This window comes from Bufo bufo, chromosome 1 (assembly GCF_905171765.1).
Source record: "Bufo bufo chromosome 1, aBufBuf1.1, whole genome shotgun sequence".
Lineage (NCBI taxonomy): Eukaryota > Metazoa > Chordata > Amphibia > Anura > Bufonidae > Bufo > Bufo bufo.
In genome coordinates this window covers 804,365,487-804,392,816 of record NC_053389.1, presented here as the reverse complement: position 1 = coordinate 804,392,816, position 27,330 = coordinate 804,365,487, and the positions used below count along the sequence as shown (strand labels likewise).

The following is a 27,330-nucleotide window of genomic DNA, read 5'->3' as shown; positions in this document are numbered from 1 at the left end:
CATGTGGATGGAAAAATCACTCTGGCCACTCTAAAAATAGCCAATCCCTATCAAAAAAGCAGCTCAGCTGCAGTTGTTCAGATGAATCACAGGTGGAGGAGAGAAATTTGCTTCCAGTTATTCAATTATCCCTGCCTATTCTCGCCCTAGCATCAGCTGCGTCTAACCCTGTTCTATTCACATCGGGAGTGAGCACGTCCCGACGTGCGCACAAGCTTATAAGAGGCTGAGTCACATGCTGCACTTGGCCAATCACAGCCTTGCCAATAGTAGGCATGGCTGCGATGGCATCTTAGGGCAAGTAGTATGATGCATGTTGATTGGCTGCTTTGCAGCCTTTCAAAATGCGCCAAAATACATGCCGAACGACGAACCCGAACTTTTACGAAAAAGTTCGGGTTCGGGTCCGTGTCACGAACACCCCAAAATTCGGTACGGACCCGAACTATGCTCGAACTGTTCGCTCAACACTATTCTCTACCTCTTGTATGATGTTCTTTGTTTTGGTTTCACTTTCTCATCTCCTTTCCTTCTGCCAGGTGTCACTTATTTAGACATAATCGTCTTCCTTTATATTCCCTCCCATACTGCCTCACTTTGCGGTTTATACTACTTCCTGGGTGAAGTGTTCACTGCTGGAGGCTGTGTATTCTGTTAGCTCAGATACGTCCTTTACTTTATTGTGTTTGCTTGCTGGCTTGATTCTAGGTGACCCAGACTCCCTCCGCATTAAGTGCAGGGAGCCGGTGGTCGTGTCCCCTCACTATTATAGGGTTTTCAGGTGTCACACAGGCTTAGGTACGTGGACATGCAATCGTCTACCATCGAGACCCTTGTATGTGCATAGCAGTCAGGGAGAGCTCTTAGGGTTTTATAGGGCTCACCTATAAGCTCCTTAGTTTGGGATCAAGCCAGTCGCTCGTTTATTTATAAGTTCCAGCTATCTGCAAATCTCATCCATGACATTACAGGGAGTGCAGAATTATTAGGCAAGTTGTATTTTTGAGGATTAATTTTATTATTGAACAACAACCATGTTCTCAATGAACCCAAAAAACTCATTAATATCAAAGCTGAATATTTTTGGAAGTAGTTTTTAGTTTGTTTTTAGTTTTAGCTATTTTAGGGGGATATCTGTGTGTGCAGGTGACTATTACTGTGCATAATGATTAGGCAACTTAACAAAAAACAAATATATACCCATTTCAATTATTTATTTTTTACCAGTGAAACCAATATAACATCTCAACATTCACAAATATACATTTCTGACATTCAAAAACAAAACAAAAACAAATCAGTGACCAATATAGCCACCTTTCTTTGCAAGGACACTCAAAAGCCTGCCATCCATGGATTCTGTCAGTGTTTTGATCTGTTCACCATCAACATTGCGTCCAGCAGCAACCACAGCCTCCCAGACACTGTTCAGAGAGGTGTACTGTTTTCCCTCCTTGTAAATCTCACATTTGATGATGGACCACAGGTTCTCAATGGGGTTCAGATCAGGTGAACAAGGAGGCCATGTCATTAGATTTTCTTCTTTTATACCCTTTCTTGCCAGCCACGCTGTGGAGTACTTGGACGCGTGTGATGGAGCATTGTCCTGTATTAAAATAATGTTTTTCTTGAAGGATGCAGACTTCTTCCTGTACCACTGCTTGAAGAAGGTGTCTTCCAGAAACTGGCAGTAGGACTGGGAGTTGAGCTTGACTCCATCCTCAACCCGAAAAGGCCCCACAAGCTCATCTTTGATGATACCAGCCCAAACCAGTACTCCACCTCCACCTTGCTGGCGTCTGAGTCGGACTGGAGCTCTCTGCCCTTTACCAATCCAGCCACGGGCCCATCCATCTGGCCCATCAAGACTCACTCTCATTTCATCAGTCCATAAAACCTTAGAAAAATCAGTTTTGAGATATTTCTTGGCCCAGTCTTGACGTTTCAGCTTGTGTGTCTTGTTAAGTGGTGGTCGTCTTTCAGCCTTTCTTACCTTGGTCATGTCTCTGAGTATTGCACACCTTGTGCTTTTGGGCACTCCAGTGATGTTGCAGCTCTGAAATATGGCCAAACTGGTGGCAAGTGGCATCTTGGCAGCTGCACGCTTGACTTTTCTCAGTTCATGGGCAGTTATTTTGCGCCTTGGTTTTTCCACACGCTTCTTGCGACCCTGTTGACTATTTTGAATGAAACGCTTGATTGTTCGATGATCACGCTTCAGAAGCATTGCAATTTTAAGAGTGCTGCATCCCTCTGCAAGATATCTCACTATTTTTTACTTTTCTGAGCCTGTCAAGTCCTTCTTTTGACCCATTTTGCCAAAGGAAAGGAAGTTGCCTAATAATTATGCACACCTAATATAGGGTGTTGATGTCATTAGACCACACCCCTTCTCATTTCAGAGATGCACATCACCTAATATGCTTAATTGGTAGTAGGCTTTCGAGCCTATACAGCTTGGAGTAAGACAACATGCATAAAGAGGATGATGTGGTCAAAATACTCATTTGCCTAATAATTCTGCACTCCCTGTATATTCTGCGTTTTTCACGCAACGCAGGCCCCATAGAAGTGAATGGGGTTGCGTGAAAATCGCAAGCATCCACAAGCAAGTGCGGATGCGGTGCGATTTTCACCCATGGTTGCTAGGAGATGATCGGGATGGAGACCCGATCATTATTATTTTCCCTTATAACATGGTTATAAGGGAAAATAATAGCATTCTGAATACAGAATGCATAGTAAAACAGCGCTGGAGGGGTTAAAAAATAAATAATTAACTCACCTTAGTCCACTTGATCGCGTAGCCCGGCATCTCCTTCTGTCTCCTTTGTTGAATAGGACCTGTGGTGAGCATTAATTACAGGAACAGGACCTTTGATGACGTCACTTCGGTCATCACATGGTACGTCACATGATCTTTTACCATGGTGAATCACCATGGTAAAAGATCGTGTGACGTACCATGTGATGACCGGAGTGACGTCATCAAAGGTCCTGTTCCTGTAAATAATGCTCACTATGTTATGAGGGAAAATAATACAATCTACAGAACACCGATCCCAAGCCCGAACTTCTGTGAAGAAGTTCGGGTTTGGGTACCAAACATGCACGATTTTTCTCACGCGAGTGCAAAAATCATGGGTGTTCCCGCAACACACCCGCACATTTTCCCGCAACACCCATGTGAAAGAGGCCTTTGTGTAACAGTAGAAAAATGCCCCCTTATAATGTGCGCCAGTACATAAAAGTGCCCTGTTGTGTGGCAGTATAAAAAATACCTCCTCTTAGTGCCCCGTAGAGCCAATGTCCCTATAGTACCCTCATAATGTGTGCCAATGACCCCTACTGTGTGCTCAGAAAACTCTCTTAGTGCCCCCAATTGAGCCAAAGTCCCCATAGTGCCCTATAATTTGTGCCAGTATAAAATACTCCTATATCATGCACCAAAGTGCACCTCCCCTTGTCCCTATGGTCATCTGCAAATGCGGTCCGCAATACGGCAACATGCAGAATGGGTCCGTGATCCGTTCACACCCCATAAAAATAACATGTTCTATTTTTTTTGTGGTGCGAAGGCACGGAGAGAAACACGAATTTTACAAACAAATTTGCTTTGTGACGAATTACTTCATCACAAAGCACATTTATTTCTAAATAGTGGGAAGGGTGATTGCGCTGCCCCCATCATTGTACCCCTCAGATGCCGTGTTAATAGCTGATCGCGGCATCTGACATTAATAGCACAGTGTAATAAAAATAAATAAGTAAAATCATACTTACATACAGGCTCATGCACACGACCGTATGTATTTTATGGTCCGCAATAAACGTATCCGCAAAAAATACTGATGACGTCCATGTGCATTCCCTATTTTGCAGAACGGAACAGCCGGCCCCTAATAGAACAGGACTATCCTTGTCCGTAATGCAGACAATAATAGGAAATGTTTTTTTTTTTTTGAAGACATACAGACATACAGAATGCACACGGAGTAAGGGCTTGTTCACACAACCATGTGCTGCCCGTGCCATGGACCGCAAATTGCGGTCCGCAATGCACGGGCACCGACCGCGGGGCAGCCACAAGCGCTTCGCAGACCCATTCACTTGAATAGGTCCGCGATCCGTCCGTTCCGCAAAAAGATAGAGCAAGTTGTGCTTTTGTGGGGTTCCGTTCCGTACTTCTGTTCCCCACCATTCCACATCTCCGTATTTGCGGACCCATTCAAGTCAATGGGTCCACATCTTTGATCGCACATCCCCATGCTGTGCTTTGATCTAAAATTGCTTCTCGGCATAAGGGCGCATTCCACCACTGTAGTGTTTTACAAATCCGCAAACTGCGCAAATGAATACAGGCCCATGTGCGTTCCGCAATTTGACAGGGTGGCTTTGTCTAGCAGCAGGGTTGCTGTTTTATTGCTGGGTTCTGCCACCCGCTGATGCAGTGCTGCAGCGTAAGTAGTTGCCACGTGGTACTGTGCCACATTAGAATAGGTCCCACTCAGCCAGGGTGGCTTTGTCTAGTAGTAGGGGTGCTGTTTTACTGCTGGGTCCCACCTCCTACTGGTGCAGCGCTGGTGGGCATCATGTGGTGCCGTGCCACATTAGTGTAGGTCCCACTCAAGGAGGCAACCTTGGCGTGGTGAGTGGGCTTATACACTCTGATAAAAACGTGTACCAGTGTCTCATGTACAGTATGTATATCAGGGGGTTGTATACCATTTATTACGTGTTGTTGTTTTTTTTAGCTCAGAGGGTGTGAGAGGCTTCAAAGAGTCTTTCATAACGACATGTTTTTTGTTTTGTTTTTTACTATCCAACCTCCAAAAAAATCTCGGTTGTTAATGGTGAAAGGATTTGTACCAAGATTAAAACGTATCCCCAGTATAAGGGACAAGTATCGGATAATGTCTGACTGCTGGGAACCCTATCAATCTCAAGAATGATGGTAGACTTTGCCTGATTAAACTTCTTCTCTTCTCCTTTCAGCTGAGACTCTGGTCTATATCGCGCAGTGACACCATGTCTGTTCCGACTTCAGTTCCAAAAATAGATTTTTCGCCTGCAACGGCAGAAGACTATGAAGAACTGATGTCTATCTCTAGTGGGTTATACAACGGACTGGACCATGTGCCGGGGATGTACCATAAATGGCTGAAGGAACCCCTGAGAAGAATGTTCGTGGCCAGGTGTGAAGGGAAAGTGGTGAGTAGAAAAGAGTAAATGATTGATGTCTGATGGTCACATTTATTAAGATTATTAATAGGGAGAGGGAAATAAGCCACTGCTAGACACCTCTGGTAGAGTCTTATCTCCTGCAGGACCATAGGATCAGACATGTTGAAATCCAGCATGTCCAATCATTTTTTTAGCCCCTGTGGGTGGGGTCGCTCCATTTCATGCAACTTGGCCAGTGATGCGGCACGGCTCATACCCCTCTTGTTTGATGGACAGTCCCTGAGAATTTATAGCTGGTAGCTGTGACACAGGAGGCGCCAGGTCTACTGCACAGAGTGGCCCCACCCACAGTGCACCAAAAACCTAATTTGCTTAAAATTAAAGTATTTTTCAGGATTAGAGGAACAGATTTACTACAAAGTTTATTAGGTATACGTTAAAATAAAGGGGGAGGGTATGCGAGCCCTTCCTCAATGTGTACAAACAAGCAAACAAAATATCGACGGTAAACTAGTCGATACTCTGAACTGTAAATGTGGACCACAAAGTATCTCCTCAGAGTTCCCTTACGTAACAACAGTGGGATTGTTGGCTGTCTCAAGGGATATAACGCAGAGTGTACGCAGCTGACTAACGCGCTGCACTCTGCAGTATATAATAACTGGTATCTATTGATGAAGTGTGTCTTCAACATGAATAGGTTATTGGTTAACGCCTCTCCGAACCAACCAAGTGCCTCAAACTATGAGAGTCCAGCCCCACCATTGAGTATTTTCCAATACTGTCATATACCACCAGCTTCTAGGATCTCCCACCGCCACGACTGCCGCGACAGCCACACATGCCCGTAATCCACCCCATCCCCCAATTGACTACCGTGTCAGCCTCATTACATCACCCCCAGATCTCTCTTTTTATTTTATTTTATTTTTTATAAACCTTAGGGTGGGAGGGCGGGAGTTCTTTTTCCTCCAAAATGGCACCCGCTCGCCCCCAGCCACCTCCTTTTAAATCCTAAATCCCACCTTCTCTATCTCCCTAACCACCCCCTCTCCACATTTATTAACTCACTCCTGCCCGGCCCTTCCTACCAAAACCTCTCATGTCAGCCTCCACCTACCTCACGTCCTAGTCCGACCTCTCTTGAATAGGTTATTGGTTAATTACTCAGGGCCTCACCCATAATCCTCAAAATTTTCTCCTCCCCCAAGACCTTTCCAATAAGCACGCACACACTCTGCTTGGATTAAATTGGCCACAGCAGCCGTTTTTATTAATAAAATAAATACATACATAAATAACAATAACATTAACCCCTGACGAGGGAGATCGTAGAAGCCCCAAAACTTTACCATCCGTAAGAAGCCAACATGGCAATTCCATCTTGCCTCCAGATGTAAAACACCAGCTCGGAGACACCAACTGATGGACGCCTCTCCGAACCAACCAAGTGCCTCAAACTATGAGAGTCCAGCCCCACCATTGAGGCCCTCCCATTTTCCAATACTGTCATATACCACCAGCTTCTAGGATCTCCCATCACCACGACTGCCGCGACAGCCACACATGCCCGTAATCCACCCCATCCCCCAATTCACTACCATGCCAGCCTCATTACATCACCCCCTGACCTCTCTCTTTTTAAAAAAAATTTTTTTATAAACCTTAGGTTGGTAGGGTGGGAGTTCTTTTACCTCCAAAATGGCACCCGCTCGCCCACGGCCACCTCCTTTTAAAACCTAAATCCCACCCTCTTTATCTTCCTAACCACCCCCTCTCCACATTTATTAACCACCTCCCATCCGCCCATTGAATATAAACGTCCGGGAGGTGGTTCTCTATCTCTGAATGGACGTTTTAAAACGTCCATTCAGAGATCGCAGCTGCACGCTAATCGTGCAGTGACAGCAGGGCAACCCTTAGAGAAGGCAGGGACAGTGCCCAGTTGTCCCTGCCTTCTAGATCGCTGTACAGGGAGTGCAGAATTATTAGGCAAATTAGTATTTTGACCACATCATCCTCTTTATGCATGTTGTCTTACTCCAAGCTGTATAGGCTCGAAAGCCTACTACCAATTAAGCATATTAGGTGATGTGCATCTCTGTAATGAGAAGGGGTGTGGTCTAATGACATCAACACCCTATATTAGGTGTGCATAATTATTAGGCAACTTCCTTTCCTTTGGCAAAATGGGTCAAAAGAAGGACTTGACAGGCTCAGAAAAGTCAAAAATAGTGAGATATCTTGAAGAGGGATGCAGCACTCTTAAAATTGCAAAGCTTCTGAAGCGTGATCATCGAACAATCAAGCATTTCATTCAAAATAGTCAACAGGGTCGCAAGAAGCGTGTGGAAAAACCAAGGCGCAAAATAACTGCCCATGAACTGAGAAAAGTCAAGCGTGCAGGTGCCAAGATGCCACTTGCCACCAGTTTGGCCATATTTCAGAGCTGCAACATCACTGGAGTGCCCAAAAGCACAAGGTGTGCAATACTCAGAGACATGGCCAAGGTAAGAAAGGCTGAAAGACGACCACCACTGAACAAGACACACAAGCTGAAACGTCAAGACTGGGCCAAGAAATATCTCAAGACTGATTTTTCTAAGGTTTTATGGACTGATGAAATGAGAGTGAGTCTTGATGGGCCAGATGGATGGGCCCGTGGCTGGATTGGTAAAGGGCAGAGAGCTCCAGTCCGACTCAGACGCCAGCAAGGTGGAGGTGGAGTACTGGTTTGGGCTGGTATCATCAAAGATGAGCTTGTGGGGCCTTTTCGGGTTGAGGATGGAGTCAAGCTCAACTCCCAGTCCTACTGCCAGTTTCTGGAAGACACCTTCTTCAAGCAGTGGTACAGGAAGAAGTCTGCATCCTTCAAGAAAAACATGATTTTCATGCAGGACAATGCTCCATCACACGCGTCCAAGTACTCCACAGCGTGGCTGGCAAGAAAGAGTATAAAAGAAGAAAATCTAATGACATGGCCTCCTTGTTCACCTGATCTGAACCCCATTGAGAACCTGTGGTCCATCATCAAATGTGAGATTTACAAGGAGGGAAAACAGTACACCTCTCTGAACAGTGTCTGGGAGGCTGTGGTTGCTGCTGCACGCAATGTTGATGGTGAACAGATCAAAACACTGACAGAATCCATGGATGGCAGGCTTTTGAGTGTCCTTGCAAAGAAAGGTGGCTATATTGGTCACTGATTTGTTTTTGTTTTGTTTTTGAATGTCAGAAATGTATATTTGTGAATGTTGAGATGTTATATTGGTTTCACTGGTAAAAATAAATAATTGAAATGGGTATATATTTGTTTTTTGTTAAGTTGCCTAATCATTATGCACAGTAATAGTGACCTGCACACACAGATATCCCCCTAAAATAGCTAAAACTAAAAAATAAAAAAAAACTACTTCCAAAAATATTCAGCTTTGATATTAATGAGTTTTTTGGGTTCATTGAGAACATGGTTGTTGTTCAATAATAAAATTAATCCTCAAAAATACAACTTGCCCAATAATTCTGCACTCCCTGTATACACAGCGCTCATGTGATCGCTGGGACCGAAGAGTGCAGGAGCTGTGTGAGGTCTTGTATGACCTTATGGGGGATGCAAAGTGTAAAATAAAAAAATAAAAAATAAAGTGTTAAAAAAATGTAAGGAATGCAATTTAAAAAAAAAAAAATAGAAAAAATAAAATAAAATAGACATATTTGGTATTGCCGCATCCGTGACGGTCGGCTCTATAAATATATCACATGATCAACCCAGTTCGATAAACACCATTAAAAAAAAAACTGTGTAAAAAAAGCAATTTTTGTCACCTTACATCACAAAAAGTGCAACACCAAGTAATCAAAAAGGCGTATGTCCCACAAAATGGTACCAATAAAACCGTCACCTTGTGCCACAAAAAATGGGCCCCTACATAAGAAAATCACTGAAAAAATTTAAAAACTATAGCTCTCAGAACATGGAGACACAAAAACAAAATTTTTTTGGTTTCAAAAATGCTATTATTGTGTTAAAGTGAAATAAATGAATAAAAGTATACATATTAGGTATCACCACGTCCGTAACAACCAGCTCTATAAAAATATCACATGACCTAACCCCTCGGGTGAACACCGTAAAAAAATAAATATAAACTGTGTAAAAAAAAAATCTATTTTTGTCACCTTACATCACAAAAAGTGCAACACCAAGTGATCAAAAAGGTGTATGTCCCACAAAATAGTACCAATAAAACCGTCACCTCATACCAGAAAAAATGAGCCCCTACGTAAGAAAATCGCTCAAAAAATAAAAAAACTATAGCTCTCAGAACATGGACACATTAAAACATTTTTTTTGTTTCAAAAATGCTATTATTGTGTAAAACTTAAATAAATAAGAAAAAGTATACATATAAGGTATCGCCACGTCCATAACGATCTGCTCTATAAAAATGTAACTTGACCTAACCCCTCAGATGAACACTGTAAAAATGAATGAATAAAAACGGTGCTAAAACAACACATTTTTTGGTCACCTTGCCGCATAAGGTGTTATAATGAATGATCAAAAAATCATATGTACCCAAAAATAGTACAAATAAAACTGGCAACTTATCCCCTAGTTTCCAAAATGTGGTCACTTCTTGGGAGTTTCAACTGTAAGGGGGCATCAGGGGGACTTCATATGGGACATGGCATCTAAAAACCATGTGGCACTCCTTTCCTTCTGTGCCCTGCCGTGTGCCCATACAGCAGTATATGACCACATGTGGGGTGTTTCTGTAAACTGCAGAATCTGGGTAATAAATATTGCGTTTTGTTTGGCTGTTAACCATCAATGTGTTAAAGAAAAAAATTGATTAAAATGGAAAATCTGCTAAAAAAGTTAAATTTAAAAATTTGATCTCCATTTTCCTTTAATTCTTGTGGAACGCCTAAAGGGTTAACAAAGTTTGTAAAATCGGTTTTAAGTAACTTAAGGGGTGTCATTTCTACAATGGGGTCATTTATGGGGGTATCCACTATGTAGGCCCCACAAAGTGACTTCAGACCTGAACTGGTCCTTAAAAAGTGGGTTTTGGCAATTTTCTTAAAAACTTTAAGAATTGCTTCTAAACTTCTCGCCCTTCTAACGTCCCCAAAAAATAAAATGACATTTCCAAAATGATGCAAACATAAAGTAGACATATTGGGAATGTTAAGTAATAAATATTTTATGAGGTATCACTTTCTGTTTTAAAAGCAGAGAAATTGAAATTTCTCTATCAGTTCAGATAGCTAACATTATATTACCCACTGAATTCAACTAGATCCCGGCCTTGTAGTTGTTAGGTGTCTGGTTACATGCTATCTGAACTGATAGAGCAGTTTCTGCGTAATCTTAAGTACTGCCCTTTGGGAATACCTTTTTTCAGAGCTACAAGATGGCAACTGTCCCAACGTAGGAGGCTATTAGTGGCTGTGTCCTTCCGGAACAGACGTGTGCCTATATTCCCTTCAGGATCCTTAAAGATGTTAAGATCTAAAAAGGTGATGTGGTTTTGATGGATTTCCGACGTGAAATATAGTCCCAGGTCATTCTTATTCAAGTCAGTGACAAAGTCTTTAAAGTCACTCACACTCCCAGACCATAGGATCAGCACGTCGTCGATATAAAGTAACCACAGGCCTATGTGTTTGATCCATCTGTTTTCCTCCTCAGTAAAAAACGCTTTCCGTACCCACCAGCCCAGGTAGAGATTGGCAAAGGTCGGTGCACATGGGCTACCCATTGCCACTCCCCTGAGCTGTTGGAACAGGCGGCCATTAAACAAAAACACTTTATGTTCCAGAATAAACCGTAATAACTCCAGTACAAACTCATTGTGCCGCCACAAGTGCATACCCCGTTCTTGTAAAAAGGCCCCCACAGCCCCACAGATGGATCAAACACATAGGCCTGTGGTTACGTTTAGAATTGAGCGGACACCTGGATGTTCGGGTTCGACGGGTTCGGCCGAACTTCGGAAAAAAGTTTGAGCACTAAAATGGCTGTAAAAATGTCATGGAAAGGGCTAGAGGGCTGCAAATGTCATCAACATGTGGTTAAGAGCATGGCAAGTGCTCTGCAAACCAATGTGGATAGGGAAATGACTTTAAACAACATAGAATACGTAAAATTTAAAAATAATAATCTTGCTCTAAGAGGACCAGGTCCATATGCAGAAGGAGGTTGAGGAGGCGGTGGATGTGGCGGTGTAGGTGGAAGTGGCGGTGGAGGAGGAGGTAGCCTACACTGCTTTTTGTTTTAAAATTTATTTTTATTTTTTTAATTTAGGGTACACACCAAAACATTGGGAAATATAACCCTCCAGTCGTGCTAAACACACGTTCAGACAATACCCTGGCTGCAGGGCAGGCCAGCACCTCCAAGGGGTAAAGGGCAAGCTCAGGCCTTGTGCCCAATTTGGAGATCCAGACGTTGCAGGGGCTGACCCCTGTCAGTTAGTTCGTGTAGGCGTGTGCATACTTACTGCCCCACCCCACCATGTCGCACGTCCCCGTGATGTTCATGATCCACTTTCAATGCTTTTTTATGCGCCTACCATGGTGATTACGGGTGGCGGGGAATCAGGGTTCCAGGCCGGAGAGGGAGCGTGAGAAAAAGAGACCAAATTTAAGGGAGATAAATTTCTAAAAAAAAATTGGGATCGAGAAGAAATGTGGGAAAAGCTATTGAGGCGCAAATGTGGGACAAATTACAGAAGCCCAAATGTGGGCCAAAACAGTCAAGCGGAATTGTGGGAAAAGCTATTGAGGCGTAAATGTTGGCCAAAAGATTATAGCGGAAATGTGGGACAAAGTATTGAAGCTTAAATGTGGTACAACTTGTTTAAGTTTAAGCATTGAATCAAAGGAGGTGGCGCGCATCAATTAAAGAAGCATTTCAGAAATTTTATTCCCTGTCACCTATGCAGAGCAGGGGTTTATTCACAACTAAAATTGTATAATGTGAACCCAAGAATGTAACAGAAAAATTACAGAAATTAATTAACCTGTCTACTTGGTACTTTAATTATTAATTTATGACCCTTTGTCATGCGATCTCCCTCTGTTGGGTGTCCATTACTGGCTGCCGCATCATTAGGAGATCCTGTGACCGCGATTCACTTGATCTCACTATTCCCATTGTTTACTTATTAATTCATTGTCATCCATGTAACATGCACATTGCACTTTCATTGAACATATAACTGCACTATTGATGTTAATGCACTCACTTGTTCATGATCTGTGACGTTTACCTCCTATCCGGGGGTTGAACTATAGGAGATCATGTGATCGGGATCTATGATCATATGACCCATCCCCCTGACTTCGTCGCCTGCGTGACTGGCCATTACGCGGCCTCTGAATATCTCGTGGGATCATGACGCGATTGACGTCATGGAAGGTCCTTGATCAAAAGGCACAGCTGCACTCGCGCAATTGGCCACCGCGCGGTTCACCTGTGCCTTAGAATAATCAGCCTCCCGGGTATCACATGACTGACCAGCGCACTTCGATTGGTGGTATATGCATTTAAATACGAGCTCTCCAGTGGGAAGACTGTACCCCCAGAGGAAGGTTTCAAATCGAAACGCGCGTCGGGGTGTGCAGTCTTCCTGTGGATTTGTTACCTCTTATACACGGTATGTGACCTTGCCTTTTTGGACCGCATGGTTGATGTAACTTGCTCCGGCTCTTTGCCTCTTGAACCAACCTTGGTTATGTTTCTTGCCTTTTACTTCTTGCAGCTTGCACATGCACTTTACTGTTTGCTGTATCTGGCTGAATAGATATACTTATACATTCAAGAGATCCACATTGGAGTGTTGCTATTTATTTTTTTGCTTATACTATATAGCATGCACTTGCACTTTATATTTGATGCCATTACTTGCACTCTCATTAATAGTGGATACTCTTTTCAATGTATACTTTATATAGTAGCTTCTTTACTTATAGGCTCTTACATTTAGGTCACTTACCTTATCACACTGTTGTACTTGATAAACTCTCCCAGATTGTACTGCACTTTTTGCATTTGTCTGTCATCTCTTTGTATATGCTTTTAACTATATACTCAATAAAATAATATTTTTTAGCTTAGTAGTTCTCAGTGTCTCTTTATAGGTTATCTAGTTATCTTCTGAGTTAAGCTCCAGTCAGAGGTTTTACAGTTTTTTTTTTTTTTACGCCATTCCTTTGTAACTTACTTTTGTACTAATTGGTAGAGCAGGGGTCTATGACAGAAAACAATTGTTTATTGTCACCCTAAATGTAAAATAAAAATTATTGAAATTTATTAAGCTGTCAACTAGGTATAGCAGTGGTACATCACACCAAAAAATTGGTGAATTTGACCAGAAAATGCAACTGACAATTATTATTTTTTTTTTACCGGCCTACTAGGTATAGCAGTGGTACTATACACCCAAAAATTGGTGAATTTCCCCCGAAAATGTTAATGACAATTTATTTATATTTTTTTAACCGGCCTACTAGGTATAGCAGTGGTATTATACACCCAAAAATTGGTGAATTTAACCAGAAAATGTAAATGACAAAGTAGTGAAATTATATAAAATAAGACACGTACAAAAAAAAAAAAATGGATTTATGAGGTGGAGTTCCATATGGAGTAGGAGTTTGAGGACGCGGCAGCGCGTCTACCAGCGTGCGCTTGTACTCGCGCATCTTACGTTCACGCTCCAGTGACGGAATTAAGGACGGTACGTTGTCCTTGTAACGGGGATCCAGCAGCGTGGCCACCCAGTAATCAGCACAAGTTAGAATGTGGGCAACTCAGCGGTCGTTGCGGAGACACTGCAGCATGTAATCGCTCATGTGTGCCAGGCTGCCCAGAGGCAACGAAAATTTGTCTTCTGTGGGAGGTGTATCGCCTGTGTCCTCGGTATCCCCCCATTTCACGCACCAGTGATGGCCATGAGCTAGTCTGGGTGCCACCCTGCTGTGAACATGGTTCCTCCTCCATCTGCTCCTGTCAGGGCCTTTGGTTTGCGCTGTGACACTGTTGTTAAACTTGCGGTTGCCCGCGGCAACGTGTTGCTGTGAGAGCATGCGGTGGCAGTGTCTCGGCCTTCTAGTTGATTGCCGGTACATGGTTGCACACGCATGCTGTTGCCGGTGGTAACATGTGGATTAGTATCCTTGTGTGTGCACTTCCCCTTTAAGTGGCTTCCTTCCCTTGTCTGGTGTTGGAAGGGTTAACTCCCTTCCTAGTGTTTTGTGAACACTGGGTTTATGTGGGTGTGGGTGTGTGGGTGTGGTTACTTGGGCTTCTTATACCTGTGGCTTCAGGTCAGGAGTCAGTTCTACTCCAGCCTTGGTGTGTGCTGGAGTTAAGCTCCTTGTCTGGTTATTCCATCTGTCCAGTGAGGGCCACCCTTTTGGTCATAGATGTTCCTATGGTGTCTCACGTTTATTGCAGCTATGGGTGTCCTGGGTTCCTGTGTGGTTCGTGGTGTGTGCTGTGTCCTTTAAGACTGCCGGTATTCAGGGAAACATGGGAAGGGGGAAAACACCTTTAATCACCTCTGGCCCCTTTACCCAACCTTGACCCATAACAAACAACACAGACAACTGTATCATTTTATTGCTGGATGGTGATCGGCCACAGCTTCTTTATTAAAGCGGCAAACCTTAATAAACCATAATATCAGAGCAGTATGCCAAACGCTGGACTCCCAGCGGGCAAGTTAAACCGTAATCATCAGAGCGGTATGCCCACCGCTGGACTCCCAGCAGGCAAGTTAAACCATAATCATCAGAGCAGTATGCCCCCAGCTGGACTCCCAGCGGGCAAGCACGCCATCTGCTCCCACCATATCTCCGCTGTACTCAAATGCCGCCAGCTGTGACTTCATAAACTCAACCAGAATTTGCAGCTCTCCAAAACCGAAATCATCGGAGCGATATCCAAACTGCTGGACTCCCAGCGAGGGATCTGAAGAAATAGAAAAAACAACACAGAATACCCAAGTATACATAACTGATCACAACCGCGCACCTCGCCCGCCTCTCAATGATAACCGCAAAAAGGGAGGGAGGGCCAATTTCTGCTTCCACTTGCAAGAGGAAGTGCTGGAACAGGGGGAGGGGTATATGTACCTTCAGGATTCCTGCACCGCCCCCATCCAGTCTAAGGAGGTTCCACCAGTGAATTAACCCCTTAACGGCCGTCCTAATCCAACACTACTTAAACCTTACATGACGGGGCCAGCTCCCAGAATGTCCTGAAGGGGGGAATGGGGGGAGGAGGACCATCAGTCCCTAAGCACCCTCCCTATACAGTCGGGCGCTTGCCAGACTGCCGGTATTCAGGGAAACATGGGAAGGGGGAAAACACCTTTAATCACCTCTGGCCCCTTTACCCAACCTTGACCCATAACAAACAACACAGACAACTGTATCATTTTATTGCTGGATGGTGATCGGCCACAGCTTCTTTATTAAAGCGGCAAACCTTAATAAACCATAATATCAGAGCAGTATGCCAAACGCTGGACTCCCAGCGGGCAAGTTAAACCGTAATCATCAGAGCGGTATGCCCACCGCTGGACTCCAGCAGGCAAGTTAAACCATAATCATCAGAGCAGTATGCCCCCAGCTGGACTCCCAGCGGGCAAGCACGCCATCTGCTCCCACCATATCTCCGCTGTACTCAAATGCCGCCACGGAGGAGAACCGCTCTCCAAACGGGGCTCCGACCACCACCCAGCGGAACAGGGTCTATTTAAAAACCTTCTTACAAAAACCTTCACTTATAAGGCAAAGTAGATACCAATCAGCCATAGCAGCAACTCATAGCCGGAAAAGGAAAACTAACTAGCGTACAAAACGCAAAACATGTATCATCAAAACCAATGCCAATCAGAAAACCGGTTAATGAAAATGGGGAATAGAAACCCATGAGGAGAACATAGCCCAACCCCCATTTAAAATACTAGTCAAACCACCCTGAAGGACAGTGTACAGTTCTGGTGCCCCGTAAACAAGCAGGCATACCGGAGCTAGAGAGGGTTCAGAAGAAAGCAACACAACTCCCATAAATCTACCCCCAGGACCGAGCCACGAACAGAGGAAATCTCCTGCGTCCGGAGAAAGAAGGTTAGAGAGGTCGTTGATCCAGCTGTAACCACTACACTATATACCCTTGAACTATACCTTTGTAATGTATCCCTAACGCATTTGTATTGTATCCCTAACGCATTCCCAAATACAGCCCAGAAACAACCCACTTGGGAGATTATCACCAACCTCCTAAAAATGACCGGAATAAACATACGTAAGAACCATGAGGTACAAAGATACGGACTAGGCCAGGGAATTATCCCAGCTGGGTCTCCAGCATCATCGTGCCCCTGGCACAACTCTATACCAACCACCTGGAATCCCGCATCCCGTTCCAAAAACTTCCACCTCTCGACAACCGAAAACGCCCACCGGGCCGTGGTCCTCTCTCCGAACCCACGGAAGATATCCGAAAGGCCAACCAGCAAACCGCCGAACGCCACGACCTGAAAGAAAAAACAATTAGCCCGAGCAGAACACATGGAGGATCGATCATATAACAAGCCATAGAATGCCTCTATTCCATACACATGACATTTTACAAATGTTATTCTTATCTTTTAATTATGTATTGGATTAGTTACATATTCCAATTTTATTTATTCATTTATTTTTTCATTCTTTTGGTGAAATGCAAAAACACAGGGGAAAAACCATGATGAGAAAAAGGAATTGAAGGCCCATCATAGTAAAGTCATAACCGAATACCCAAATAACCGCAGAATCGAAACCGGGCGGAAGAGGAGGTACACACCACTTAGATTCACTGGACCATAATGTATAGGCGGGCACTAAGCCCAATAGAACCATTACCCCATACAAAACCTGGGATAAAACCCCAAACGCAGTGCGGCCTGGAATGAAGAGACAAACACTTTAATGAAATATAAATAAGCCAAAACAGAAGGCTGAAGGAGACAAAACATAACTTGCCAAAGAAAATACTCACTTATTACAGCCGCATCGCCTACCGTACAATGAAATGATGCATGAAAATTATATTTTGGAGGGTCAAATGACGGCCTGAAGGCATAAGAGGACCAATCATCGTGTCTGATCCACTCCAAAACTGATAAGAACGGGGATTGAAAGGCTGCAGGTTAAAATGAAATTACATGAATTGTGCAAGCATCTTTTTAAGGCTCTATCCTGAGTGACAACTGAACGGACCCGGATGTCCGCTACCGTCTAAACTTCCGAAATACCTGAGACATGGATCCTAACATATGCACCCAAATAGAGGCAGCGGAGCACGTACAAACCCCTTTTTTTTTTTTTTTTTTAACCGCTGCGCCAATACCACCGAGCCAAACAACCCAGCAGCGCTAGGGTAAGGCCTCTTGTGCCAAACACATCGCGGGTATACCCCTTGGATTCGTCCCTACTGAAACCCACCTAACTGCGACTCTTGTAACACTGGACATGAGCAAATGAAATATAAACAAGAAAAATTTGTGAGGGAGTCTGAACTCACAGCTACTGTATCATAGCCCAGGGGTTTGGGAAAAGTAAATATACAAAGTTATCTCTATTACCGAATGTTTCTGCCAGGATTCAAAACTAAACCTAGAATACTAGAAGCAAGTAAGGCAACCACTACAAGAAGCATATCTCTTCATGTTGCTTTTCCCTTTTTTTTTTTTTTTGGTAAAAAGTTTGTGATGGGATTTGAACTCACTGCATCGTAGATCAGTACTTTAACCATTTTTTTTTTTCTTTTTTTTTTTTAATCTATTTTTATTGCTGACTATGATGAATAAAAACCCGCAATATATGATAGTATTGAAAGCACAAATAGAACGCATTAATGATTATTATCACTTTTTATTTTATTAAATACACACAGCATAGTGCCAAAGGTAGGAGCCAAACAGGCAGTACTACTTTACACAGGAAAGAACCCGAATGTAACACTACCCATACTTTACAATTTTATTATATTATTACGGAATATGAGAAAATAACCCCGGCATATTATGTCCTTACTTGTATATATATAACATACTCTATTTTATATATATATATATATATATATATATATATATATATATATACACATGATTATTATTATTCTTTATATTTATTTATTTTTTTAATACTTACATATGATATACTCAAAGAGGGTCACTATACCAATAGCTAAATCTGTAACTCGCTACTGCAAAATAAAACCCTTAGATTTTTTTTTTTTTTGAGATAAAAGTTTCCCCTGGGACTTGAACTCACAACCTTACAATCAGAATCAAGGCAATTACCCACAGAGCTATGAAAGCTGTATATTTGGTGAACTTACGTGAAAACCAAGAAAACATTGTTTGTTTGTTTGTTTTTCTTTTATATATATATATTTTTTTTTTATTTTTTAAAAAGGCTGAAAGGGGTTTGAACTCAGAAAGACTGGACGTTTGAGCTACCAGCTTGCCTTAAGCATCAACACAGCCAAAAGGGCTGCCTGGAGTACAGCATACGGCGGTAGCACTAAAGTTCCAACAGGGATATACGACCTCGTCCCTTAGGCAATGAACTAAATTTTTACAATATGTAATTTAAAATTATTATTATGTTTTTTTTTTTACTGTATAGAAAGTTCCTCCAGAGATCCGAACACACATGAGAGGCAAGCATTTACCTTCATAAAGCAACAAGCTAAAAGAAATTTAATAGTTAGACCCAAAAATGTTAGAATTTTTTTTTTATTTTTATTTTTATATATATATATATATTTTTTTTAAGGGTGCACGCATCCAAGAGTGCCATAATTAATATATCACTATACAAGAAATTTCCCCAGCCCCAGTGCATTGGTACTCACCAGGCGTAGCGTAATCAGGGACGGCGCCACTGAAGTAGCAGGTACAGGAACTGCAACCCAAGGGGCCACTACAGTGACCAGGCTGAATGGATGGTAGGCACCTGCCTCTTACGGTTTTGATTGCAACATCAGACCAGACTCCTCAGACGCACCCGACATACCATCAAAAGACTATGGTGAGCGCCGCCTGGAGGAACTGGGGCGCCTACTTCCACCAGAAGCGGCGACGGGCCCGGCGCTTGCGGGACCCACTTTGGCCTTGCCGTCTGGCACCTGCGAGAAGGAGGAAAAACACAAAGCCACCCCTGCTCCAAAAACGGGAGGGGGGGGGGCAGATGAAAACAGGAAAAAAAACTGAGACCCATAGTGCCCCATGGTTAGGAGGGGACGGATTAATAAACGAAGCACCAGTAATCCGCTGTACGGGCAATATTATATGTGAGGCACAGTAGGTGGCAGCAGGGGCTTATATGTATTTTACGTGGAAAGTGCGGGGAGAGAAGCTGCACAGTAAAAACCCAAAGAAATACAATAAGAGGGTGGTGCTAGGGCCACAGTGGTGCTGGAGCCGGTCCCTGGTGCCCGGGAAGGGTGGGGGGGGGACACATAAAATCAGCTTGAACACAGGCCCCCATGGGTACTGCTAGTAGGAGGGAAAAAGGAAGGGGGGGTGCAGTAGGGGAAGCTCTGTCGCTGGGGTGAAAAACTTTTAACATGCCCACACCACTGAATATAATTGCTAGACACACAGGTGCCATGTAGGGGCTATAAGGGAAAAAAGCAGGGGCAACGGTTGCGACGCTGCAAGTCCCTGAGGGCCATTCAATAGAGGGACGCAGGTAAGATAAGGGGTTGTAATGGAGAGGGGGGAGGGGACTGCCGTGCGGATCGCAGGTCCCTCTCTCAGGCGGTGAGGCTGCTCGCATGGTGCGGCAGCTCCTGACCTGTAAATGGAGCGGAGAGCGTGGAGGGGGAGGGAGGCGGAGGGGGGGGGAGAGTGAGAGTTACCGCCGACCCTGTTGCTTAAGTGCCGGGGCTGCCCGCATGAAGCGGCAGCTCCCGGCCAGTTCTGTAAATAGGAGCAGGGGGGGAGGGAAGGGTGCCAGGGAGAGCCGGAACACTCAAAATGAGCCAGCAAACCCTCACCCTCCACATACATACACGCCAGGAGGACCACGAGGCCGCAATCCCGCGGAAGCTTGGAGTGGACAGAGCAGGGAGGGAGACATACCCTCTCCAATTTCTGCTTCCACTTGCAAGAGGAAGTGCTGGAACAGGGGGAGGGTATATGTACCTTCAGGATTCCTGCACCGCCCCCATCCAGTCTAAGGAGGTTCCACCAGTGAATTAACCCCTTAACGGCCGTCCTAATCCAACACTACTTAACCTTACATGACCGGGGCCAGCTCCCAGAATGTCCTGAAGGGGGGAATGGGGGAGGAGGACCATCAGTCCCTAAGCACCCTCCCTATACAGTCGGGCGCTTGCCATGTTGGTGTGGACACTAGCACTTGTGCACGGGTTCCAGTCAGTGTGTCTGTGGCAGGTAAGTGTGTTACTGGTTTCACTTACCTGCCATCTCCTTTTGCTGTATGTGTTTCCCCTCCTTGCAGCCTGGCCTTAGTTAGAGACTCCTGTTCCTCCGTGTTGTGGATGAACAGGTAGTCTCTCCCCTGCTCCTAAGTGAGGGATTTCCAGGGCGACTCAGGATATTAGTTATCCAGTGTATGAGCCGTCCCACCATCGGGGTCCACTCATATGGTGAGGAGTCAGGGAGAGGATTAGGGACGCGGTAGGAGGTGACCTGCTCCCTTATCACTCATTTTGAACAGGCTGATCCCCTTTACCCTTTGACACTGCACGGTGGGGGGTTTCCACCACTCCCCGCCATGACACCTCCTCCTCATCCTCCACCTTGTCATCCTCCAGAACTGTGCCCTGGCTGGACAATTGTGTACCTTGGGTTTGTGGGTGCAGGAACCCACCCTCGGAGCCACTTGGGAATGACTGGCCGGAAACCCTACAAAATGATCCCTCTTCCTCCTCCTCCTCCTGTGCCACATCCTCCATCATTGCCAGGAGCGTTTTTTCAAGGAGGCATAGAAGTGGGATAGTAACGCTGAGAACGGCGTTATCGGCACTGGCCATGTTGGTGGAGTACTCGAAACAGCGCAACAAGGAACACAGGTCTCGCATGGAGGCCCAGTCATTGGTGGTGAAGTGGTGCTGTTCCGCCGAGCGACTCACCCGTGCGTGCTGCGACTGAAACTCCACTATCGCCTGCTGCTGCTCGCACAGTCTGGCCAGCATGTGCAAGGTGGAGTTCCACCTTGTGGGCACGTCACATATGAGGTGGTGAGCGGGAAGGCCGAAGTTACGCTGCAGCGCTGACAGGCGAGCAGCAGCAGGGTGAGAACACCGAAAGCGCGCACAGACGGCCCGCACTTTATGCAGCAGCTCTGACATATCGGGGTAAGTTTTAAGGAATCTCTGCACCACCAAATTCAGCACATGCGCCAGGCAAGGGATGTGCATATCGGCTAGTCCCAGAGCTGCTACGAGATTTCACCCATTATCGCACACCACCAGGCCGGGCTTGAGGCTGACTGGCACAAACCACTCATCGGTCTGTTGTTCAAGGCCTGTCCACAGCTCCTGCGCTGTGTGGGGTTTGTCCCCCAAACAGATAAGTTTAAAACTGCCTGCTGTCATTTACCCCTGGCTGTGCTGAAGTTGGTGGTGAAGGTGTTACGCTGACCGGATGAGGAGCTGGTAGAGGATGAGGAAGCAGAGTAGGAGGAGGAAGCAACAGGAGGCAAACTGAAGCGCCCTGCAATCCTCGGTGGTGGAAGGACATGCGCCAAACTGCTATCCGCCTCAGGCCCAGCCACCACTGCATTTACCCAGTGTGCTGTTATGGAGATATAACTGCCCTGACCGTGCTTACTGGTCCACGTATCCGTAGTCAGGTGCACATTGCCGCAGATGGCATTGAGCAGTGCACACCTGATTTTGTCCCCTACTTGGTTGTTCAAGGAAGGGATGGCTCGCCTTGAAAAGTAGTGGCGGCTGGGCACGATGTACTGTGGGACAGCCACCGCCATAAGGCCTTTAAAACTATCCGTCTCCACCAGATGGAATGAAAGCATTTCAAAGGATAGTAATTTAGAAATGCTGGCATTCAGGGCTAGGGATCGCGGGTGGGTAGGGGGGTACTTCCTCTTCCTCTCCAGCGTTTGGGAGATGGAGAGCTGAACGCTTCCGTGGGACATTGTGGAGATGCTTGGTGACCCAGGTGTTGGTGTTGCTGGTAGATCCTCTGTTTGCGGGGTGGCAGGTGGCACTGTCACACCAGAGGTGGATGAAGAGGCCGAGACTGCAGCAGAAGAGGAAGCAGGAGGAGTCAGACCTTTCTTAGTTTTTGAGGTGTCTACTCCCCTGCAGCTCATGCTTTGCACTTAAATGGTCATGCAGGTTGTGCTCAGGTTCAGAACGTTTATGCCTCGCTTCAGGCTCTGATTGCACAGCGCGCAAACCACTCGTGTCTTGTCGTCAGCACATTGTCTGAAGAACTGCCACGCCAGGGAACTCCTTGGAGCTGGCTTTGGTGTGCTTGGTCCCTTGCTGAGGTGGGCAGTAGCAGGCGTACTGTCTAGAGGACGGCTGCTCCGCTTTTGCACCCTGCTCCCTCTTCTGCTGTGCCGGTGGCTCTGTGCGACCACCTCCTCTTCCTCCGAACTACATAGGTCACTCGCATGACCTTGGTTCGCATGACCTCATCGTCCTCCACATCATCTTCCACCCAGTCTTCATCCCTGCCTTCCTTGTCGGTCTGCACACTTTCAAAAGCCCCAGCAGTTGGCACCTATGTTTTGTCATCATCCGAGACGTGCTGCGATGGTCCTCCCATGTACTCATCTTGAAAGATAAGTGGTTGGGCATCGGTGCACTCAATCTTTTCCACTTCTGGGGCAGGGCTAGGTGGATGGCCCTGGGAAACCCTGCTAACATCATCAAAAAGCAGAAGAGACTGCTGCATGACTTGTGGCTCAGACTGCTTGGCTGATTTGCAAGGGGGTGATGTGAAAGACTGATGGACATTGGCTGCAGGTGTCAACTGTGGTCTTTCAGCAAGAGACTGGGTGGGAGACAATGTGAAGAAACTGGATCCACTGTCAGCAACCTAATCTACTATCGCCTGTACATGTTCAGGCCTCACCTGTCACAACCTTGTGTTAAGGTCGTGGCTTTATTTAGTTGCCTGCGGCAACATTTAATGGTGTTTTCCCTGATTTGGTGTGCACGGAGTTAAACTTGTTGGAGTGTGGTGGGTGTGACCTCAGGCCTCCTTATATGTTGGTGTGGTGGAGCCTGAGGTCAGTTTGGGTTTGATTGTTGTCAGTCTGTGTTGGAGCTCTGCTCCCTGGCTGAATGTGTCATGCTGTGTGAGCCACCCTTAGTTGCAATTATTTGTGTCTGTTTCCTGTACCCTTCCTCTCTGGTTTTGTTGTAGTTTTGGTGTGGTCCCTGTTTGGAGGTTCGCATGGTGGTGTGATTGCTCCGGAAGGGGCTTGCTTTCCCGGAGGGGTTTAAGCGAAGGCAAGACTGTGGGTTTCCCAGCCTGGAGCCTCCGTCCATCTCGGCTGCGGCAGGTAAGTGTTTATAGCATTGTTATGTTGCTGTGTGACTTACCTGCCGTACTGTTTTACCCATAGTCTTGCATCCTGTCAGCTACTGGGCCTCTGGAGATGCCTGTCATCCGTGTCGTGGATGCACAGGTATTCTCTGCCCTGTTATCATCTGTAGGGCAATGCAGGGATTCCTAGGTCTCTAGGCATGTGGGTATGAGTCCTCTTACCACTGAAGGGGGCTCATACAGTTAGGAGACTAGGGCCTGTTGAGGGAAGCGTTAGGAGGTGACCAGCTCCCTTTTCCCTGCATTGCGGCCTGGTAGCCAGAGCATTGTGCGATGGGGTGTTCCCCCACTCCCCGTCGGGACATCACCATTTGTAGAGCAGCATTAGGCCCGACCAAATACCGCTGCAGGTTTTGTCGCCTACTCGCACCTGAGGAAGGAGTTTCACTTGTGCGTGTAGCTGGCACAGATCGACCACGTCCTCTCCCTGCAACAGGAGCTCCACCAGCAGCACCACGACCTGGGCCACGTCCCTTATTTGACGCTATCCTCATATTTTTCGAATTTAGGATCTTGCCCTAAATGGGTGTTTAATTAATAGTAGAATAGAACGAAAGTATGTAAAGGGTGTATCTCACACGGCCCGATCCAGACTAGGCCTCAATTAAAGATTTTTTTGCCCAAAATGGATGTATTTCAAATGTCTGTATTTCAAATGCCTGAATCAAACCCCTGTATGTAGAGGGTGTATCTCACACGATCTGAACCAATGTAGGCCTGAATTAAATATTGGTGCACCAAATGGCGGTATTTCAAATGCCTGAATTAAACCCCTGTATGTAGAGGGTGTATCTCACACGGTCTGAACCAGTGTAGGCCTGAATTCAATATTGGTGCACCAAATGGCGGTATTTTAAATGCCTGAATCAAACCCCTGTTTTTAGAGGGTGTATCTCACACGGCCTGAAGCAGTGTAGACCTGAATTCAATATTGGTGCACCAAATAGCGGTATTTCAAATCTCTGAATCTAACCCAAATGTATTAAGGGTGTATCTCACAATGACATCTGCATCAAAGGCTGCCAACTAAATTTTCTTTGTTTGTTTAACAACTGAATTTGACAGCAGTATTTAAGCCTGTAATTTCACACGTGCTGATGCTGCAAGGCCTGAAAATAGTGTTTTTATGTAAAAAAAACTGTGTTTTTAAAACCCCAGAAAATGATGGGTGTATTTCTAGCTTAAATTGCACACTGACTAATCCAGATGTTGTAGATAGCCAAAAAAGTGTTTTTTTTGTAACAGAATATGAAAGCTGGATATATTATCTATTACTATCAGTGTAGGCCTGAATTAAAGATTTATTTGCCCAAAATGGCTGTATTTCAAATGGCTGTATTACAAATGCCTGATTCAAACCCCTGTATGTAGAGGGTGTACCTCGCAGGGCCTGAACCAGTGTAGGCCTAAATTATATATTTCTTTTCCCAAAATGGCTGTATTTCAAATGCCTGAATCAAACCTCTGTATGTAGAGGGTGTATCTCTGTCACGGAAGGTGTACAGCAAACTAGAAGACACAAAATGAAGATCCGGCTGACTGGATCCAAAACTAAGGAACCAAAGGGATAGCCCTGCAACAGACCTGGCTCTCTCCCTAAACTGCTCAGCCTATGTAAAATTCTCAATGGTAGAAGATCGCATATCCTCGTACCTTGACTGAATAACCCCTGAACACTCTATAATAGTGAGGGGACACGACCACCGGCTCCCTAAACTTGATACGGAGGGAGTCAGGGTCTCCTGGGATCCAGCAAACAGGAAAATACAAATGAATAAACAAAACTTATCTGTAGAAGACTCAGTAGTAGCATCCAGCATGCATATACTCCAGGAAGTTGTATAAACCGCAAAGTGATGCAGTATGGGAAGGGATTTAAAGGGATGCAATCAGTGCAACTACATGACAGCTGAGAGAGGCTAACGAGATGAGAAAATGAAAGCAAAACAAAAGGAACCTCAAGGAGGGGGTTCTGAAGGAAGTCTGTCAGAGCTTCTCAGATGTCTGGTGGTGACAATCTCACACTGTCTGAACCAGTGTAGGCCTGAATTAAATCTTTCTTTGCCCAAAATGGCTGTATTTCAAATGGCTGTATTTCAAATGCCTGAATCAAAACCCTGTATGTAGAGGGTGTATCTCACAGGGCCTGAACCAGTGTTGGCCTAAATTAAGGATTTCTTTGCCCAAAATGGCTGTATTTTAAATGGCTGTATTTCAAATGCCTGAATCAAACCCTGTATGTAGAGGGTGTATCTCACACGGCCTGAACCAGTGTAGGCCTGAATTCAATATTGGTGCACCAAATGGCTGTATTTCAAATGCCTGAATCAAACCCCTGTATGTAGAGGGTGTATCTCACACAGTCTGAACCAGTGTAGGCCTGAATTAAATATTTCTTTGCCCAAAATGGCTGTATTTCAAATGGCTGTATTTCAAATCCCTGAATCAAATCCCGGTATGTAGAGGGTGTATCTCACACGGCCTGAAGCAGTGTAGACCTGAATTCAATATTGGTGCACCAAATAGCGGTATTTCAAATCTCTGAATCTAACCCAAATGTATTAAGGGTGTATCTCACAATGACATCTGCATCAAAGGCTGCCAACTAAATTTTCTTTGTTTGTTTAACAACTGAATTTGACAGCAGTATTTAAGCCTGTAATTTCACACGTGCTGATGCTGCAAGGCCTGAAAATAGTGTTTTTATGTAAAAAAAACTGTGTTTTTAAAACCCCAGAAAATGATGGGTGTATTTCTAGCTTAAATTGCACACTGACTAATCCAGATGTTGTAGATAGCCAAAAAAGTGTTTTTTTTTGTAACAGAATATGAAAGCTGGATATATTAAACTTGAATTTAACACTTGCAGATCAGGAAAATACTGTTTTTTGACAAAAAAAAGTGTGTTTTTAAAACCCCAGAAAATGATGGGCGTATTTAATTGGGCGTCAATTTAAGGCCGACCCCAGTATAATATTCATCACAAATATCTCTAATCGGCTGCTTCTATATGTGTGGTTGTGCCATGGTTGGCAGGATGGTTCCTTGCAAATTGGATGACCTGCCATTATATTCCTTCAAGATAGATTCAAGGACACGATCCAGAGGGTATTGGCTAATATCGCACATTCACACTACATACAAAAACCTGTTGCAAGAAGATTCTGTGCTCGTCCAAGTGTGTGCACTAAGGGTATAAACACACAGTGCCATCCACATCTTCTGACCACACCACCTGTCTCTATTATCCACCATCTTGTGTGTGTAACACCCCAGAGTTGTGTTACTACACACCTCTTCCCCACTACTATTTCCTAAGAGCCTTTATAATGTCATCTGATATAATTTACATTATGTCTTCCACAAATGTGCATATAAATCCATGTTAAAAGTAATTGTTCCTGTAGTTTGCCTGGTTACCAGTAGGTGGCAGCAACTCATTGGCAAGTACAGTTTAGTGAATCTAAGCTGGAATGGATTATTCCAGTTTAGCTCCCCCTCTGTGAGAGAGTGGGCAGTTCCCACA

At 44.8% G+C, this 27,330-nt stretch overlaps 1 protein-coding gene across 1 annotated transcript in view; it reads left to right on the top strand.

Moving 5' to 3' along the window:
• Positions 1–4,931: 4,931 nt before the first annotated feature.
• LOC120988633 (probable N-acetyltransferase 16) overlaps positions 4,932–27,330 on the top strand; it is a 50,180-nt gene continuing 27,781 nt past the window's right edge. The window contains exon 1 of the mRNA XM_040416224.1: positions 4,932–5,211. Coding sequence (XP_040272158.1) covers positions 5,029–5,211 — 183 coding nt within the window. The 5' untranslated portion in view covers positions 4,932–5,028. The remainder of the gene's footprint in view (positions 5,212–27,330) is intronic.